The sequence below is a fragment of the Hypanus sabinus genome, chromosome 3 (genome assembly GCF_030144855.1).
Source record: "Hypanus sabinus isolate sHypSab1 chromosome 3, sHypSab1.hap1, whole genome shotgun sequence".
NCBI classification, from domain to species: domain Eukaryota; kingdom Metazoa; phylum Chordata; class Chondrichthyes; order Myliobatiformes; family Dasyatidae; genus Hypanus; species Hypanus sabinus.
The window spans coordinates 83089578-83107786 of record NC_082708.1 but is presented as its reverse complement, the minus strand read 5'-3'; the positions used below and the strand labels follow the sequence as shown (position 1 = coordinate 83107786).

General features: G+C 42.2%; 1 protein-coding gene and 1 long non-coding RNA gene across 8 annotated transcripts in view; one reads left to right on the top strand and one right to left on the bottom strand.

Annotated features, from left to right (window-relative positions):
- LOC132391484 (ETS-related transcription factor Elf-1-like) overlaps positions 1 to 18209 on the top strand; it is a 165898-nt gene that overhangs the window by 133486 nt on the left and 14203 nt on the right. For all 7 annotated transcript variants that reach the window (XM_059964743.1, XM_059964747.1, XM_059964742.1 and 4 more), the window contains 2 exons: positions 2161 to 2337; positions 16099 to 16182. In XM_059964743.1, coding sequence (XP_059820726.1) covers positions 2161 to 2337; positions 16099 to 16182 — 261 coding nt within the window. The remainder of the gene's footprint in view (positions 1 to 2160; positions 2338 to 16098; positions 16183 to 18209) is intronic.
- The window catches only part of LOC132391489 (uncharacterized), a 32008-nt gene that overhangs the window by 810 nt on the left and 12989 nt on the right, over positions 1 to 18209 (bottom strand). The window contains exon 3 of the long non-coding RNA XR_009511243.1: positions 2703 to 2781. This is a non-coding gene — a long non-coding RNA (uncharacterized LOC132391489). The remainder of the gene's footprint in view (positions 1 to 2702; positions 2782 to 18209) is intronic.

The window sequence follows — 18209 nt, the reverse complement described above, 5'->3', positions numbered from 1 at the left end:
ACAGATTCATCACTCACTGGCTAAAGAAATTCCTTCTCATCTCCGTTCTAAGAGGACAGCCCTCAATTCTGAGGCTGTATCCTCTGGTCTTAAACTATCCCACCATAGGAAACATCCCCTCCACATCCACTCTATCAAGGCCTTTCACCATTCAATAAGGTTCAGTGAGGTCACCACTCATTCTTCTGAATTCTAGTGAATACAGGCCCAGAGCCATCAAACTCACTTCATATGACAATCTATTCAATCCATGAGTCATTTTTGTGAATCTCTTTTGAACCTTCTCCAGTTTCAGCCCATCCTTTCTAAGATAAGGGGCCCAAAACTGCTCACAATACTCTAAGTGAGGTCTCAACATTAGATCCTTGCTTTTATATTCTAATCCTCTTGAAATGAATGCTAACATTACATTTGCCTTCCTCACCACAGGCTCAACCTGCAAATTAATCTTTAGAGAATCTCCCAAGTCCCTTTGCACCTCAGTTTTTTTGTATTTTCTCTCCATTTAGAAAATAGTCAACCCTTTCATTTCTTCTACCAAAGTGCATGGCTATACACTCGCCGACACTGTATTCTATCTGCCATTTCTTTACCAGTTTTCCTAATCTGTTTGTCCTTTTGTAGCCTCTCTACTTCCACAAAACTACATGCCCCCTCCACCTATCGTCATATCATCTGCAAGCTTTGCAACAAAGCCATCAATTCCATCATCCAAATCATTGACGTATAATGTAAAAAGAATCAGTCCCAGTACAGATCCCTGTGGAGCATCATTGGTCACTGGCAGACAACCAGAAAAGGTTCCCTTTACTCCCACTCTTTGCTTCATGCCAATCAGCCACTGCTTTATCCATGCTAGAATCTTTCCTGTAATACCATTGACTCTTAGCTTGTTAAGCAGCCTATGTGTGGCACCTTGTCAAAAGCCATCTGAAAATCCGAGTACAGAACATCAATCAATTCTGCTTTGTCTATCCTTCTTGTTATTTCTTCAAAGAATTCCCTTGAGGAAACCATGCTGACTATGGCCTATTTTATCATGTGCATCCAAAAATCCCAAAACCATTTCCTTTCTTCTTCCTCTTTCCCTTCTTGAAAGAGTGGAGTGATATTTGCTATTTTCCAGTCTTCCAGAGCCAGTCCAAAATCGAGTGATTTTTGAAAGATCATTAGGAACGGCTCCACAATCTTGTCAGCCACCTCTTTCAGAATCCTGGGATGTATACCATCTGGTCCAGGTGACCTATCTATCTTCAGACCTCTCAGTTTCCCAAGAACTTTCTCTTTAGTAATAGCAACTTTGCACACTTCATAACTCCTGACACCTGGAACTTTCACCATATTGCTCGTGTCTTCAACAGTGAAGACTGATGCAAAATACTTACACGAGGAAATCTGCAGATGCTGGATACTTATTCAGTTTATCCGCCATTTCTTTGTCCCCCAGTTCTACCTCTCCAGCATCATTTTCCACTCTCTTTTACACTTCATGTTTCTGAAGAAACTTTTGGTGTCCTCTTCAATATTACTGTCCAGCTTACTTTCAAATTCCATGTTTGCCTTAATGACATTTTTAGTTGCCTCCTGTTGTTTTTTTTTTAAAGCATCCCAATTCTCTGACGTTGGCTCTATTATAGGCCCTCTCTTTATCTTTTATGTTATCCTTGACTTCTCTTGTTAACCACGGTTGTGTCATCTTGCTTTTAGAATACTTCTTCCTCTTTGGGATGTATATGTCATGTCCCTTCTGAATTGCTTCCAGGAATTCCAGCCATTGCTGCTCTGCTATCGTCTCTGCCAGGTTATTGAAAAAAAGAAAGGGGGCTTGAATGATGAGACAGAAGAGATGAGTTACCCTCTGTCAGGCACTCCTACAAGGTCTGCAGTGATTTATAGGTCCTAAATATGTAGAAGATTATGCATAAGTAAGGGTAACATGGTGCAGATTAGTTTTATTTTGAAGTGGTGCTTCCTCTCCAGAGTGAATTGTGTATTTTGTGTAATATGTTGATGTCAGAATATTTTTGATATGTTGTCAATACCTTTCAGTGCAACTGTTCAATTTGCTGTGACAAATTTATTCAGGAAATTCTGTGTAATTAAAGTACAGAATAGATGTGTTAATTGAATTTTCTTTTACTTTGTTTCCACAAACTCCAGCTCAAATGTTCATGCCATCAGCAAGTGGGGTGATCACAGCTCCCATCACACACATCTCTGTGCGGGCAGATGGAGTTCCTGAGGTGCTAGAGAATGCGGAAGAGATTATACTGATGGAGGAAACTGCACAGCAGGAGGTAGCTAGCGAATCATTGGAACAGAACAAGAAAAGAAAAGGCAAGTCTTTCATAAAATTGGTTTGAGTCTCCTCAAGTATCCACATGAAGTAGTTCTCAGGTAGATGTGATTGGCCAGTTGGCCAGTGTTTGACCCAGTCTAGTGTGTGTGAATAGAATCTGTACCTTAACGCTGCTGACATGTACATTTTGTATTACCTGCCTGACGGCAGCCAGGTTACTCAGAGGTGATAATCTGGTAGATTTTCATGTGACCATTGAGTCAACAGTGATTGGTGACAGGTAAAGGGTTTACAGAACATAGAACAGTACAGGCCCTCTGGCTCACAATGTTGTGCCAATCTTTTAACCTCCAAGATCAATTTGACAATTCCCTTCCTCATTTTGTGCTGTCCATGTACTTACCTGAGAGTTTCTTAATTGCCTCTGAAGTCTCTACTTCTACTACCTTCCCTGGTAGTACATTCCATGAACCCACCTCTGTCTGTGCAAAGGGGAAAAAAACAAAAAACTTTACTTACCTCTGGCATCCCACCCCCACCCCCATTCTTTCCTGCAATCACCTTAAAATTATGCCTCACATATAAGCCATTTCTGCCCTGGGAGAAAGGTGTTGGCTGGCCACTGTATCAATTCCTCTTATCATATTACACCTCTATCAACTCAGCTCTCATTCTCCTTCGCTCCAAAGGGAGAAGTCTGAGATCACTTAACCTGTCCTCATATGACCTACTCTGTAATCCAGGCTGCATCCTGATAAATCTCCTCTACACTCTCTAAAGCTTCCACATTCTTCCTATAATGAGGTGACCAGAACAGAATACAGTGTTCCACGTGTGGTCTAACCAGATTTTTATAGAGCTGCAATGTTAACTTGTGGCTTTTGAACTCAATCCCCTGACTAATGAAAGCCAATGCTCCAAATGCCTTCTTAACTACTCTATTAACTTGCACATCAGCTTTGAGGGATCTATGGACAAGGACCCCAAGATCCCTCTGTTCCTCCACGCTGTTAGGAATCCTGCCCTTAACCCTGTACTCTGCCTTCAGGTTCAACCTATCACTACACTTTTTCAGATTGAGCTCTGTCTGTCACTTCTGGAGGAGTACAGTCTGGAGTAGTGTAGCCTGTATTGTGCTGGATTATTCTATGTTCTATGGCTCTTCATTCTTCTTTGCACCATGCTTCTACTGTTCTTTGAATTTGCATTGGTGTGAAACAGGTCTGTCATCTTGACTGTTGAGTTTCCCACAGTGCATTAGTGACTTTATCTTAAATACTTGCATTGTGCTTTGAAGCGTCCTAGTGTTATGAATAATTTTAAGTGCACTTTTTCTTTCTTGTGAGGTAACTCAGAGCAATTTCAAATTGACTACTTTTTCCCCTTGTTGTTTTCTTGTCTCAGGCAGAGATTCATTTTTCTACCTCCAAAACAGTGTTTGTATGACTTTTATATTTTCATTATCTGACCACTTGAATTTTATAAATGGAACAGTCATAAATGTCAAAATAGAACTGATTATCGAACTGATTGACTTCACTCTTCAACCTTTAATTCGTAAAACTTGCATATTTATATTGGGATTGTCTTGATGCAAGATTCCAGTATCACTGGCTGTTAAAATATGTTATATCTGGATTTCAAGAGCAAACAGTCAAACTGGGCAATAAATGTTCCATTTTCATTGACGGTCATACAAGTACATTTTACTGATAAAATGGATTCATCAAAGGAATGGATGAAACTTGTAAATGAAGACATATCCTTTTTGAAACCGATTCTTACTACATGATATTGAGATCCGTCTTTGATCATTACTATTAACTATGCTTGTTGGATAGTTTGTAGAATGTAGGTTAATTAGAAGCACACAGTTAATTATCAGCTGGGGAAGATGGGGATTAGGGCTTTGTCAACTGCCTTTCAGACTTTCAGAGGATGGACCTGATGTAATGCTATTCATAATAGAAACCCATTCACCCTGAGTAGCCTTGCCGTGATGTTGGAGCCAGCCTTGTCGTGGTAGTTTCCACTAAAAATGAGAGGAGACAGCTGGGTACCAGGATACCCTGGGCCATTATTTCTTTCTGCTAACATTCAAAATTTATTTAAGTTCTGGAATTCTAATCCATTATATGGTATACAAAATGCCCAATGTTTCTTTTTGGCTTAAATCTTTCATAACTGCACTTACAAGTTCCACATGGACAAATCACTGCCAAGCCATCTATGATATTAGTCTCCATACATCCTGAAAAGCTATGTGATGCCAACTTGAGATCAAACCTGGAATATCATGTACAGGGCTAGTCTCCCAGAGTGAGGAGATATACTTGGGTTGGAGGACTGCAATAAAACTTTATCAGATTTCTTCCTGGGGTGGTGGATTTGTAGTAACGGAGAGAATCAGCAGAGTGAGAATACTGTATACTGTCATCATAAGAATGCAAGATCATCACATTGAAAATATAAAATTCTTATGGGGCTTGACAATGTAAATAGGAAAATGTTTCCCCAGCTCAGAGTGTCTAGAATTAGAGGTTAAAATCTCTAAGTAAGGGAGAAACCATTCAGGACCAAAAAAAGAACTCTTTATACATGGTGAATCTTTGGAAATTTGTACCCAAGAGGGCTGTAGTTGTTCATTTATTGAACATATTCAACACAAGTACTGATATATCTTTAAATACTAAGGGCATTGAGGGTTACAAAATTAATACAAGAAAGGCGCGCTGAAACACAAGACCAGCCCTTATTGGATGGCAGGTGCACTTGCTCCTCTGTCACCGATGTTCTTGTGTGACCAGTGTGCAAGTCTCGTATAGTGTAATGTTCATTGCTGCTTGGGGGTTTTAAACTACGAAGCATCCACCATCTATTTGGCTCAAGTAAACCAACATGTGTGTAACCACAGAAATTAAGCAGAGGAATTTGTTCGCAGGCACTGACCGGCATGTAATGCAGTGATGTTATCGCCTCTTGCTGAGAATTGCACCTTTTTCCTCTAATGAAGTTGGTTGTTCATACCATGGTGTCGATGTTTCTAAGAATTATCCATGGTTTCCTTTTGTGATCCACACACAAATACTGACACACGCAACGTGTACCCCTCTTCTGAATGCTTGCACTCCATTTAATTGTACTTGTGGCTGCTGTCCTGATCCCAACTTCAATCCATTCAGTTACCTCCACTGAGTTTTCTGCTCTACACCAACTCCTTCTCTAAAGTGGTCTTGATTTTGGAAATGTTCATCCTTTTATTAAAATCCTTGTCCTCCAGTTTCTGACTCTGCTGTGCCTCTGCAGCCATTTGTGTACCCTGCATGACACCAGCTTGGCCCAGGGAACTTCACTTGGCCTGCTAATTAACCATGCTCTCTCTTTTTCTTTGATGCTGTCTTTGTCAGTCACAGTTGACACATCCTCCCTTTAGAATACTACTTCATCTTTGGGATGTATCTATCCCGTGCCTTCTGAATTGCCAGAGAAATTCCAGCCATTGCTGTTCTGCCATCGTCCCAGTTGGTGCCCACTTGCAATAAACTTTGGCCAGTTCCTGTCTCATGCCTCTGTAATTCCCTTTATTCCACTGTAACACTGATACATCTGACTTTATCTTCTCCCCCTCAAGCTGCAGAGTGAATTCTATCATATTATGACCACTACCTTCTGTGAGTTCCTCCCTAATCAAATCTGGTCCATTACGTAATACGCAATCCAAAATTGCCTTTTCTATCGTCCATCGTATTTTGTAGTCCACAACCTTGCTACTATTTGGAGGCCCGTATGCAACTCCCATCAAGGTCTTTTAACCCTTGCAGTTTCTGAACTCTACCCACAAGGATCTTCGATCCAAGTCATCTCTTTCTGAGGATTTGATTTCATATCTTACCAACAGAGCCACCCTCACCCACCCCCAACCCACTACTGCCTGTCATCTTGATACACTGTATATCCTCGGATATTAAGCTCTCACTATGATCTTCTTTCAACCACGACTCACTGATGCCACAAAGTCATACCTGACTATCTCTAACTGCATTATAATATCATCTACCAAATTCCATATACTGCCTGCATTCAAATATAACACCTTCAGTCATGTGTTTATTGCCCTTTTCAGTCTTGCCGCATGTTACACTTCAGCTCAACCTACTGACTGCAATTTTGCCCTATCATCTGCCTGTCCTTCCTCACAGTCTCACTCCATACTGTAGCTAATTGTGTAACAATTGCCCCATCCTCTGCCCTATAACTCTAGTTCCCATTCACCTGCCAAATTAGCTCAAACACTCTCCGACAGCTCTAGCTAACCTGCCTGCAACAATATTGGTTCCCCCTCAGGTTCAGGTGTAACCTCTTTATTGTACAGGCCATACCTTCTCTAGAGGGGATCCCAATAGTCCAAAAATCTGAAACCCTGTCCCTGTACTAATTTCTCCGCCACACATTCATCTGCCAACTCAAACTATTCTTGCCCTCACTGACAAGTGGCACAGGCAGCAATCCAGAGATTACTACCCTGGAGGTCCTGCTTTTCAGCTTTCAACCTAACTCCCTATATTCTGTCTTTGGGACCTCTTCCCTTTTTCCACCTGTGTCATTGGAACCAGTAATCACCACAGCTTTTGGCTGCTCACCCTCTGCCTTTTAGAATGTTGTGGACTCGATCCAAGACATCCCTGACCCTGGCACCTGTGAATCAGATTGTCAGGTATAATGCTGTGGCCATCACTGAATCATGTTTGTAGTTGGGAGCTGAATGTCCAAGGTTACACATTGTTTCAGAGGGATAGGAAGGTAGACAGAGGGGGTGGTGTGACTCTACTGGTAAATAATGGCATCAAATCAGTAGAAAGATGTGACATAGGATCGGAAGATGTTGGATCTTAATGGGTTGAGTTAAGAAACTGCAAGGGTAAAAGGACTCTAATGGCAATTATATACAGGCCTCCCAACAGTAGCTGGGGTGTGGTCCACAGATTACAACAGGAAATAGAACGGGTGTGTCAAAAGGGGAATGTTATGGTAGTGATGGGAGATTTCAACATGCAGGTCGATTGGGAAAATCAGGTTGGTAATGGATCTTAAGAGAGTGAATTTGTTGAATGCTATGAGATGGCTTTTTAGAGCAGTTTGTCATTGAGCCTACTAGGGGATCAGTTATACTGGAATGGGTGTTATGGAATGAACCGGAGGCGATTAGGGAGATGAAGGGAAAAAAACCCTTAGGAGACAGTGATCACAATATGATTGAGTTCAACTTGAAATTTGATAGGGAGAAAGTAAGGTTTGACATAGCAGTATTTCAGTGGAGTAAAGGAAATTACAGTGGTACGAGATTGGAGATTGGAAGGAGATGCTGCCAGGGATGACAGCAAGCATGAGTTTCTGGGGAAAAATGAGGAAGATGCAGGTTGGATGTATTCCAAAGACAAAGAAATACTCAAATGGCAAAATAGTACAACCGTGGCTGACAAGGAAAGTCAAAGTTAATGTAAAAGCCAAAGAGAGAGCATACAAAGCAAAAATTAGCAGGAAGACAGAAGATTGGGAAGCTTTTAAAAACCCACAGAGAGCAACTAAAAGACTCATTCGGATGGAAAAGATGAAATGTGAAAACAAGCTAGCGAACAATATCAGAGTGGATAGCAAAAGCTTTTTCAAGTATAAAAAAATTAAGGGAGCTGAGAGTGAATATGCTAGAAAATGAGGCGTGAAAATAATAATGGGGAACAAGGAAATGGCAGAAGAACTAAAGGAGTATTTTGCATCAGTCTTCACTGTGGAAGATTAGCAGTGTGCCAGATGTTGAAGGGTGTGAGGGAAGAGAAGTGAGTGCAGTTACTATTACAAGGGAGATGGTGTTCAAAAACCTGAAAGACTTAAGGGTATATATGTCACCCAGGCCAGATGAACTGCACTAAAGGGTTCTGAAACAGGTAGCGGTAGAGATTGTAGGGGCATTAGTAATGATCTTTCAAAAAAATTATTGGACTCTAGCATGGTGCCAGAGGACTGGAAATTTGCAAATGTCACTTCACTCTTTAAGAAAGGAGGAGGGCAACAGAAATTAAATTAGAGACCAGTTAGCCTGACCTTAGTGGCAGGGAAGATGTTGGAGTCAATTGTTAAGGATGAGGTTATGGAGTAGTTGGTGATACAGGACAAGATAAGACAAAGTAAGTTTGGTTTCCTTAAGGGAAAATCTTGCCTGACGAACCTGTTGGAAAATCTTTGATGAGATTACAAGTAGGAGAGATAAAGGAGATGTAGTGGATGTTGTATATTTGGACTTTCAGAAGGCCTTTGACAAGGTACCGCACATGAGGCTGCTTACCAAGTTAAGAGCCCATTATATTACAGGAAAGTTACTGACGTAGTTAGAGGATTGGCTGATTGGTAGGAGGCATCGAGTGGGAATAAAAGGATCCTTGTCTGGTTGGCTGCCAGTGACTAGTGATGTTCCGCAGGGGGCAGCGTTGGGACTGCTGCTTTTTATGCTGTATATTAGTGGTCACTAACCTTTTTAAGCCCAAGATCCCCTACCTCGGCCTTTAGTGAAAGGCGAGATCAACCCTAGAACGATTAGTTACATGCATGTGCATTGGGGCAGAAAAGAGCAGAAATAAAACCCCGCAACCCGGAAGTAGAAATAATGTATAAACACCAGGGGTACCCACCCTTTTTTTTGCACCATGGACCAGTTTAATATTGACAGTATTCTTGCGGACCGGCTGGGGATGGGGGGGGGGGGGGGGGGGGTTAAACACGACCAGAATACAGCCATACCCAAAGCAGGTTCCTTATGTCTAGTCTATTCCGCAATTTATTTTTCACTGCTCTCAACATTTACCTGCTGTCACGCTTGCTCACGTTTGTTTCCACTGGAAAAAAACTCAATGGATTTGTCTTTAAGTGCAGGGTGCTTGGACTCAAGTTTTGAGGGCTTTGTTGCCTCATTAGACAGCCTCCCAGACGCCTTGGCCAAGTGCAGCTGGTCGTGGGTGGGGTGAGATGACAAGTTCAGGGCCGGAAGTCCCCTTGCTGGGGCCGCGGCAGTCGCAGTCCAAAGAGAGCGACCGAGCGAGGAGTGTGACAGGACGCCCGCCCCCCCCCCCCCGTAGGATCTATAGGCGGACAAAAGTTTGTTTCTGTAGGTCGCAGCGCGGTAGCTGCTCTGATACTTACGGAACACTGAGCCTGAATTAGATCGTCTGCGAATATCTTAGCACTGGGTTCCCCACAAACATTCGGTGTGGTAACCAGGTTTAGAGGCAGCGCCCATCTGTCCACGCTCCAGGCCAGTAGCAACGGCACTTCCCGCTAGCCACGCTAGGCGGCCGGTGATCCCTGGTGCGAGGGTGTCACGGCATTTAGGCAACTGATGACCTCGTGGGTTCAAGTTCAACAGTGGGCATGACAGGGAATGAAGAAAGATGCAGCTGACTCATTGTCTCCTCACGGCCCAGTGGTTGGGGACCACTGAATTACACTGTGTAGTGCGTGGCGGGGGACCTACACACATGCGCACTGGGCAGAAAGAACGGAACTAAAACCCCGCAACCTGGAAACAATCTCTCAGCAGTATTTGTACATTTGTTTTTCTTTTTTTTTTGGGATCTACTGAGAAAGTCTCAAAGATTGACCAGTCGATCGCGATCGACGGGTTGGCAACCATTACTGTATATCAATGATTTAGATGATGGAATAGATGGCTTTGTTGCCAAGTTTGCAAATGATACAAAGATTGGTGGAGGGACAGGTAGTGTTGAGGAAACAGGGAGGCTGCAGAAGGACATAGACAGATTAGGAGAATGGGCAAGAAAGTGGTAAATGAAATACAATGTTGAAAAATGCATGGTCACGCACTTGGTGAAGAAATAAATGTGCAGACTGTTGTCTAAACAGGGAGAAAATCCCAAAGTCTGAGATGCAAAGGGGCTTGGGAGTCCTTGTACAAAATACCCTGAAGGTTAACTTGCAGGTAGAGTCAGTGGTGAGGAAGGCAAATGCAATATTAGCATTCATTTCAAGAGGTCCAGAATACTAGACCAGGGATTTGATGGTGAGGCTTCACCTTGAGTATTGTGATCAATTTTGGGCTCCTAATCTAAGAAAAGATGCACTGGCATTGGAAAGGCTTCAGAGGAGATTCATAAGGATGATTCCAGGAAGGAAAAGATTATCATACCAGTAACATTTGATAGCTCTGTGTCTATACTCACTGAAATCTAGAAGGATGAGGGGAGATCTCATTGAAATCTTTCAAAAGTTGAAAGGCCTAGACAGAGTAGATGTGGAAAGTGTGTTTCCCCTGGTGGGGAAGTCTAGGTCAAGAGGTCACAGCCTCAGGATAGAGTACGTCCATTTAAAACAGAGATGCAGAGAAATTTCACTAGCCAGAGGGTGATAAGTTTGTGGAATTTATTACCATAGGCTGTTGTGGAGGCCAGGTCATTGGGTGTATTTAGTGCAGAGCTTGATAGGTACTTGATTGGACACGGCATCAAAGGTTACGGAGAGAAGGCCAGGGTATAGAGCTGAGGAGGGGAAAAAAGGATCAGCAATGATTGAATGGAGGAGCAGACTTGATAGGCCAGATGGCCTAATTCTGCTGCTATGTCTTGTGGTCTTATAGTCTAAAATACCTCCCAGTTGTCATTTTCACATCCACAGAACCTTATGTCTGCTCCTCTAACTATAAAATACCCTATCAGTACTGGACTCCTCTACTCCCCCTTTCCTTTCTGAGCCACAGAACCTGAGTCACTGTGGCTTCCTCCTGGTAGGTCATCTTCCCCCAATGATGTCCAAAGTGGTCCACTTATTTCTGAGGGGAATAGCCACAGGGGGACTTTGCACTGGCTGCCTAATCACTGTAGCTCCCATCTATCACCTCATTCTCCCATATGAGCTGAAGGTCATTGAGCTATAGCTCCAGTTCCTTAATTTGATTTTTGAAGAGCTGCAACTTGATGCACTGTGTGCAGATGGAGGAATCAGGGAGACTGGAGGTCTCCCAGAGCTCCCACATCTCATGCAAAGAACATGCCATAAATTCTGGACACATTCTTGGCATACAAACTATGTACTAATAGAAAAAAAGAGGGCTTGTTTAGAATCTCTATCTGTGCTTGCACGAGCTCATTCTCACCAAAGGCTTTGGCTTCAAAGTCTAACCACTTTAACCCTGGCCCACTGCTACAATGGCCTCTCTAAATTATGACTCACTCCTGGTAAGACTTGTTTTTTCAACTCGTTCTGTCTCTCACATTTGAAGTAACCTTTCTAAAAACAGAACCTTTTCTTTTGGTTGTGTTGCTGTTGATCAAGTACATATTGTGTCAGAACTCTTCTTGGGTCTTTGGAAGAAATCAGGACATAAATCACTGTGAGGAGATACAGTTTACATCAGTATCTGACATTCTCCATATGTTGAGGCAGGCCAGCTAGGAAGGAGCCAAAGGCCTGGAAATATTGTATAGAGGCCAGCGTGTGGAATAGAGAGCTGTGTATAATGAATTAATGATTTAGGGCATGTTGTATTTGGTTGATGCCAGCTGAGTTCCACTTAGTGTCTGTAAATGATTTTGAAAATAACTTCCTGAGTGTTCCCTAGCTGATGGAGGAAATGACTTCGGTGACATGACTGCAGTACCCATTAACTGTCCAACACTCCTGTAGAATTCAGGTCCTGCTGCCTCACTATTTTCTGAAAAGTGGAAGTAGAACTTTGTGCAAAATGCAGGCTGTCAGATTATGTTGATCCTTAAGACTGTAAAAGTAAGTCATATCAAGGCAAAACCAGAGCACATGAATCATCCATTTCTCTTGCAAATATGCATCATTATTGAACTTTTCGTTAGCCCTTCTAACAACCTTGGGTTCTAGATGAATATTAGACCACAAGACCATCAAGCATAGGAACAGAATTCAGCCCAAGGAATCTGCTCAACATTCCAGAATGGCTGATTTCTTATCTCTCAACCCCATTCTCCTATCTTCTCCCTATAATCTTTGACATCCTGACTAATCAAGGACCTATCAACCTCCACTTTAAATATATCAAGTGGTATTCATTGAATTCCACAGATTCCAACCTTCTGGCTAGAGAATTTCCTCCTCATCTCTGTTCTAAATAGATATCCCTTTATTCTGAATTTGTGCCCTCTGGTCCTCGACTCCCCCACAATAAGAAACATCCTCTCCACATCCACTCTTTCTTGGACTTCCAAAATTCGATAGGTTTCAATTAGATCCCCCCTCATTCTTCTAGCTCCAGTGAGTACAGGCCCAGAATCATTAAACGCTCCTGATACATTACCCATGTCATTCCCAGAATCACTCTCGTGCTACTCCTCTGCACCCTCTCCAATGCCAGTACATCTTTTCTTAGACCAATGCCTTATAAAGCCTCAGCATTACATCCTTGCTTTTGTATTCTAGTCTATTCAAAGTAAATGCTAACATTGCATTTGCCTTCCCTATCACAAATTAGCCTGTAAGTCAACCTTTAGGGAATCCTGCACAAGAATTCCCTTCTCACCTCTGCTTTTTGAATTTCCTCCCCATTTAGAAAATAGTCTACACCTTTATTCCATCTACCAAAGTGCATGACCATACACTTTCCTACACTATATTCTGTCTGCCACTTTTTTTTTGCTCATTCTCTTAATCTTTCTAAATTCTTCTGCAAGTTCCCTATTACTTCAACATTACCTGCCCATCACCCTATCTTCATATCATCCGCAAACTTGGTGACAAAGCCCAACAAGAAGGGGCACTCTATTATTTCTACTCTTTGTCTTCTGCCATTCATCCAATCTTCTATCCATGCTTGTATCTTTCCTGTAATACAATGGGCTCTTGTTAAGCAGCCTCATATGCAGCAACTTATCAAAGGCCCACGGAAAATTTAAGTAAACAACTTGCACCAACTCTGCTTTGTTTATGAACGTGAGGAAGGTGGAGAGATATGGACGTTGTGTAGGTAGGAGGGATTAAGGTTTGGGTGTTTTTGATTTGCTTTTTAGCTGGTCCAAAGCTCCTTTTCCTGTGCTGTGTGTAAGTGTTCTTTCTTGCCTGTTATTTCCTCAAAGAATTCCAACATATTTGTCACGCAATCCTTCCCCTTAAGGAAACCAATCTGACTTTGGTCGACTTTATCCTGTGCTTCCAAGTATCCTGAAACCTCTTCCTTAATAATTGACTTCAACGTCTTCCCAATCAACTGAAGACAGGCCTATCAGTTCCTTTTCTCCTGCTTCTGTCCCTTGCTAAAGAGTTGAATGACATTTGCAATTTGCAAGTACTCCAGAACCATTCCAGAATCCAGTGGTTCTTGAAGGATAACTACTAATGCCGCCACAATCTCTTCAGCTACCTTCATTCCCCCCCCTTTAGAATATTTCTTCTTTGCAGTATCTATACTGCACCTTCTGAAATACTTCCAGAAACCCCAGCTATCACTGTTCTTCGATATTCCCTGAGAGTGTCTCCTTCCAACTAACTTTGGCCAGCTCCTCTCTCTTGTCTTTGCAATTCCCTTTACTCCACTGTAATACTGACACATCTGATGTTACCTTCCCCCCTCTCAAACTGCAGGGTGAATTCTATCATATTATGATCACTGTCGTCTAAGAGTTCCTTTACCTTCACCTCCATAATTAAATCTGGTTCATTATGCAACACCCAATCCAGAATTGCCCTTTCCTAGTGGATCAGCCACAAGGTGCTTTGACTTGAGGTTGAGAATTCATCTGATATTGTCATCATATTATAAATTATTCATGCATTTTTTGTAATTTATTTTTTATTGAAGTTCATCATCAATCAAACATTTCCCTAAGATGTATTTCAGACATTGTGCATATATATCATATAGTCATATTTGCCACAAATCTCCACATACAGTTCTGGTCACCGAATTCTAGGAATGATGTCAACAAAATAGAGAGAGTACAGAGGAGATTTTCTAGAATGTACCCTGGGTTTCAGCACCTAAGTTACAGAGAAAGGTTGAACAAGTTAGGTCTTTATTCTTTGGAGCATAAATGGTTAAGGGGGGACTTGATAGAGGTATTTAAAATTATGAGGGGGATAGATAGAATTGATGTGGATAGGATTTTTCCATTGAGAGTAGGGGAGATTCAAATAAGAGGATATGAGTTGAGAGTTAGGGGGCAAAAGTTTAGGGGTAACATGAGGGGAAACTTCTTTACTCAGAGAGTGGTAGCTGTGTGGAACGAGCTTCCAGTGGAAGTGGTAGAGACAGGTTAGATATTGTCATTTTTTTAAAAAAATGGGTAGGTATATGGACAGGAAAGGAATGGAGGGTTATGGACTGACTGCAGGTCAGTGGGACTAGGTCAGAGTAAGCGTTCAGCACGGACTAGAAGGGCCGAGATGGCCTGTTTCTGTGCTGTATTTGTTATATGGTTATAATATTTATCTGAGGTATACACTTATAGAAAAGAGTGGAAAGAAAGAACAAGCAAAAGGAGAAAACTGTACAAGTAGGGAGTGGTCCTTTTCTTTACAACATATTGATTTGTGAGAATAAAATCAGGCCTATGAGGTGTTATGTAGTTAAACCATTTTTCCCAGTATGAATCAAATTGTTCCAACTTATGATTAACAGATACTGTTATCTTCTCCATTTTGTAAATGTCCATTGTAATTTCCATCCAAGCATTTAAAGTTTAAAGTTGGGTTCTCCTGTGATAACTTTCTCCTGGTAAGAGTCTTTTTACCAGCCACCAGCAGTATATTCTTTAAATATTTATCACTTTTCAACCATTCTTGAGGTATATATCCAAAATATATGGTCTTACTCTTTAAGGGTATTTTTAAGCATATAATGAGTTCAGTTGTGTGGACCTAAATTGACAGTGTTTCTCGTTATTAGATCAGTCAATGTCAAAGAAATATGCAGAATTTTTATGACCAGCAATAAACAAGCTATTTTAAATAAAAAAGCTCAAATTATTTTTACATGGGATGTTGGGTCAAATTTAGGCCATCTTTTTTTTAAACAAAGCAACTGCCATTCAGTAGCTGTCATGAATGTGGGAAGTCATATGTTTTACTGCTATGCACTTTGGACAACTTTGCAGTTCAAGTTTGGATTAGTAGAAAGGCAGAAGTTTCTTTAGGCACATGCAAGTTAAGATGAGAGATTTTATTTCCCCTTTGGAAATAATGTTAGTTATTGTTTACATGGAAATAGGCCATTTGGCCCATTTAATTCAGTGCCAGCTCTTGAGCATTCCCATCAGTCCCTTTTTCCTGTAACCTGTTCTCTCCCTCTCTCTCATTCCCATTCACTCATGCCAATTCCCCTACACCTATTACATTACAGATATTGTACAGAAACCAATTAACTGACCAGTCAGAGTGTCTTTAGGATGAGTGAGGAACCAGAAGTTAAACCATATGGTTCCAGGGAGAACATGCAAAGTCTACAGTCAGAACCACACACCAAGGTACTCCAGTAGAAGAGAATATTTGAAGGAATGAAGAAGATCTGGAAAAATAATTGATATAGTGAATTGTTTTGATCTGAAGGGCACTCACATAATGAGAAGGAAGCGAATTCATCAGCTTTCAAAATGGGGTTAGATAAATATTTAGTAAGGTAACACTTGCAGGCCAAATGGAAGGGGCTGGGGAGTGCGATGACTGCTTCATGGTCTCAGCTTTGCCCCAGTATTTCCAGCAGGCTTATTTTAACACTGAAAATGTAATGTTGAATATAATGATAACATTATTTGAAAGTTTAAATGTTTTGTTTCAAGGGCGAAAACTGAAAGCACCTCGTCCAGCTTCACCGGTGGCAAATGCAGACTTCCCTGTGAAAAGGAAAAACAAAGATGGCAAAGGTAATGCAATGTAATGGCACCTTGACAGTCCAGGGCTGAGCCTTGGCTCTCAGGTTCAAGTGAGTGGGAAGCTTATACGAAGAAAATATAGAGTAGAGATACTTCATCAGCCTGCTTTCTTCTGTTTTTAAAGGAAGTGAGTTGAGGCTTTGTTGGATAAATATAATAGTGAGGCATCATTTTAACTATCATGTCAACAGGAACACTTACTGCTTTTCCTTTGAGAAATGGTTATTTGAAGGAGTTTGAAGAGTGTGAGCTATGAGACAATGCTTTAAGTGTGTATCAGTTAAGGTCTGATGTGCAATTCACTCTCCTCCAGTGAGGTTGCATCAGAACAACAAGTTAAATTCTGGAAGATGCAGAGGATCCAATCGTTTCTCCTGTGAGGCTCTCCATCGGCCGAGTCGACCATGGATATTGCATCCTAGCTGTCAACATGATACGCAAGCCAGGACAGCTTGATATGGAGAGCAAGCTGTTGCCTATTCAGCAGGCAACCCCTCTCCACGCAGCCGATGAATCCAAGGGCACTGCAGAGACCGACACAGTCTGACAGCAGCGGCATCGCAGGAGTTGCTAGTCAGCATCGAGCTCAATCTACCGACTCCAGCTACAGACTTTTCCTCTGGGTTTTCTCCCAAAGCCTTCCCCTTGAGTGGGTAGCAGAGGTTTCAGATGAGGTTTCCTTCTCCTAGATGAGCTGCCATACCATGGCTGTCAAGCCCCATCTGCCCGAAGAGATAGGCTTAAAGTCCAGCTCCCAGCTACCAAGACCTTTGCCCTTTCTCTTGTCAGCAGAAACAGCTCCGCTGGTCTTCGTACCTGAACCACACATGAAGACCGGGAGCTGGACTTGGTTGTTAGAGGCTATTTGGGACGCACTGTAATAGGTAGTGGGAGTTTATCCCCACTACCACCCACTTCTATGACAACCTTAAAGAACCTTTTTCCATTAGGGTGTGCAAAATGGGGTGCCAACAAGATCATTTGCAAGACGGTGAACAATGCACATTATTTTTATTTTCCAGTACTTCTTCACAAGGCCAATGTTGAGGTTAGCAACATGCAGTGTGCCAGATCGAGAGCAATCTGGGCCAGCAACCCACACTCTCTGTATATGATGTGGGTGTCTCCGAGGCCCAGGCTTTGTTGCTTCAAGGAGAGCTGGCAAAGAGTGGAACTTTGGAACTGCTTGTAAATCCTTCCAATGACTAGAGACATTTCAAACAGGATGCAGATAATTTGAATAACAAAAAAATTGATTATGAAATGGAATGAATTTATTTAAGAGCACATATAAATTTAATTGAAGGTATCATAATTAATTTAAATAACATTTATAAAGAATCAGCTCTCTTGCCTGCATGAGCCCATAAAGGCAAAGCAGAACACTTGATTATCAGCCGCCTTTAACCCTTCAGCTGCCACACTGAGTGCAGTGTGTCCTACCGACACAATTCACTGCCGTTACTGGGCTGGGCCAACAGCACCTTACAAGCCTGCAGCCAGGAGCATCAAGAAGAACACTGCCCCTTGTAGATTTCCTAATGGTGAACGCCTCAAATAGCCTCTGACAGCCAAGACCAGCTCCTGGCCTTCACGTGTGACTCAGCTACTAAGCCCAGCGGAAATGTTTCTACTGACAGGAGAAGGAGCAGATGTAGGGTACTGGTGCCTTAAATCCACTTGCTTTAGGCAGATGGGACTCATCCTTCGTGGTTGGCAGCTCATCGAGGAGAAGGAGAACTCTGATCTCAAGCCGCCACCACTTTGTGGCAATACCCACCCATAGGGAAGGATTCGAGAATAAGGCTGTCCTGTGTTGAGTTCAGTATTGACTGGCATCTCCTGCCGAGCTGCTGGTGCCAAACCGTTTCAGTCTCGGCCATTTGGCTTCATCAGATACATGAAGGGGGGAGCTTGCTACATGGGCGACAGCTTGCTCTCCACATTGTACTGCCCAGGCTGGCATCTCTAGACAGCCAGGACGCAGTATCCATGGTTGTCCTTGAGTGACAGAGGCC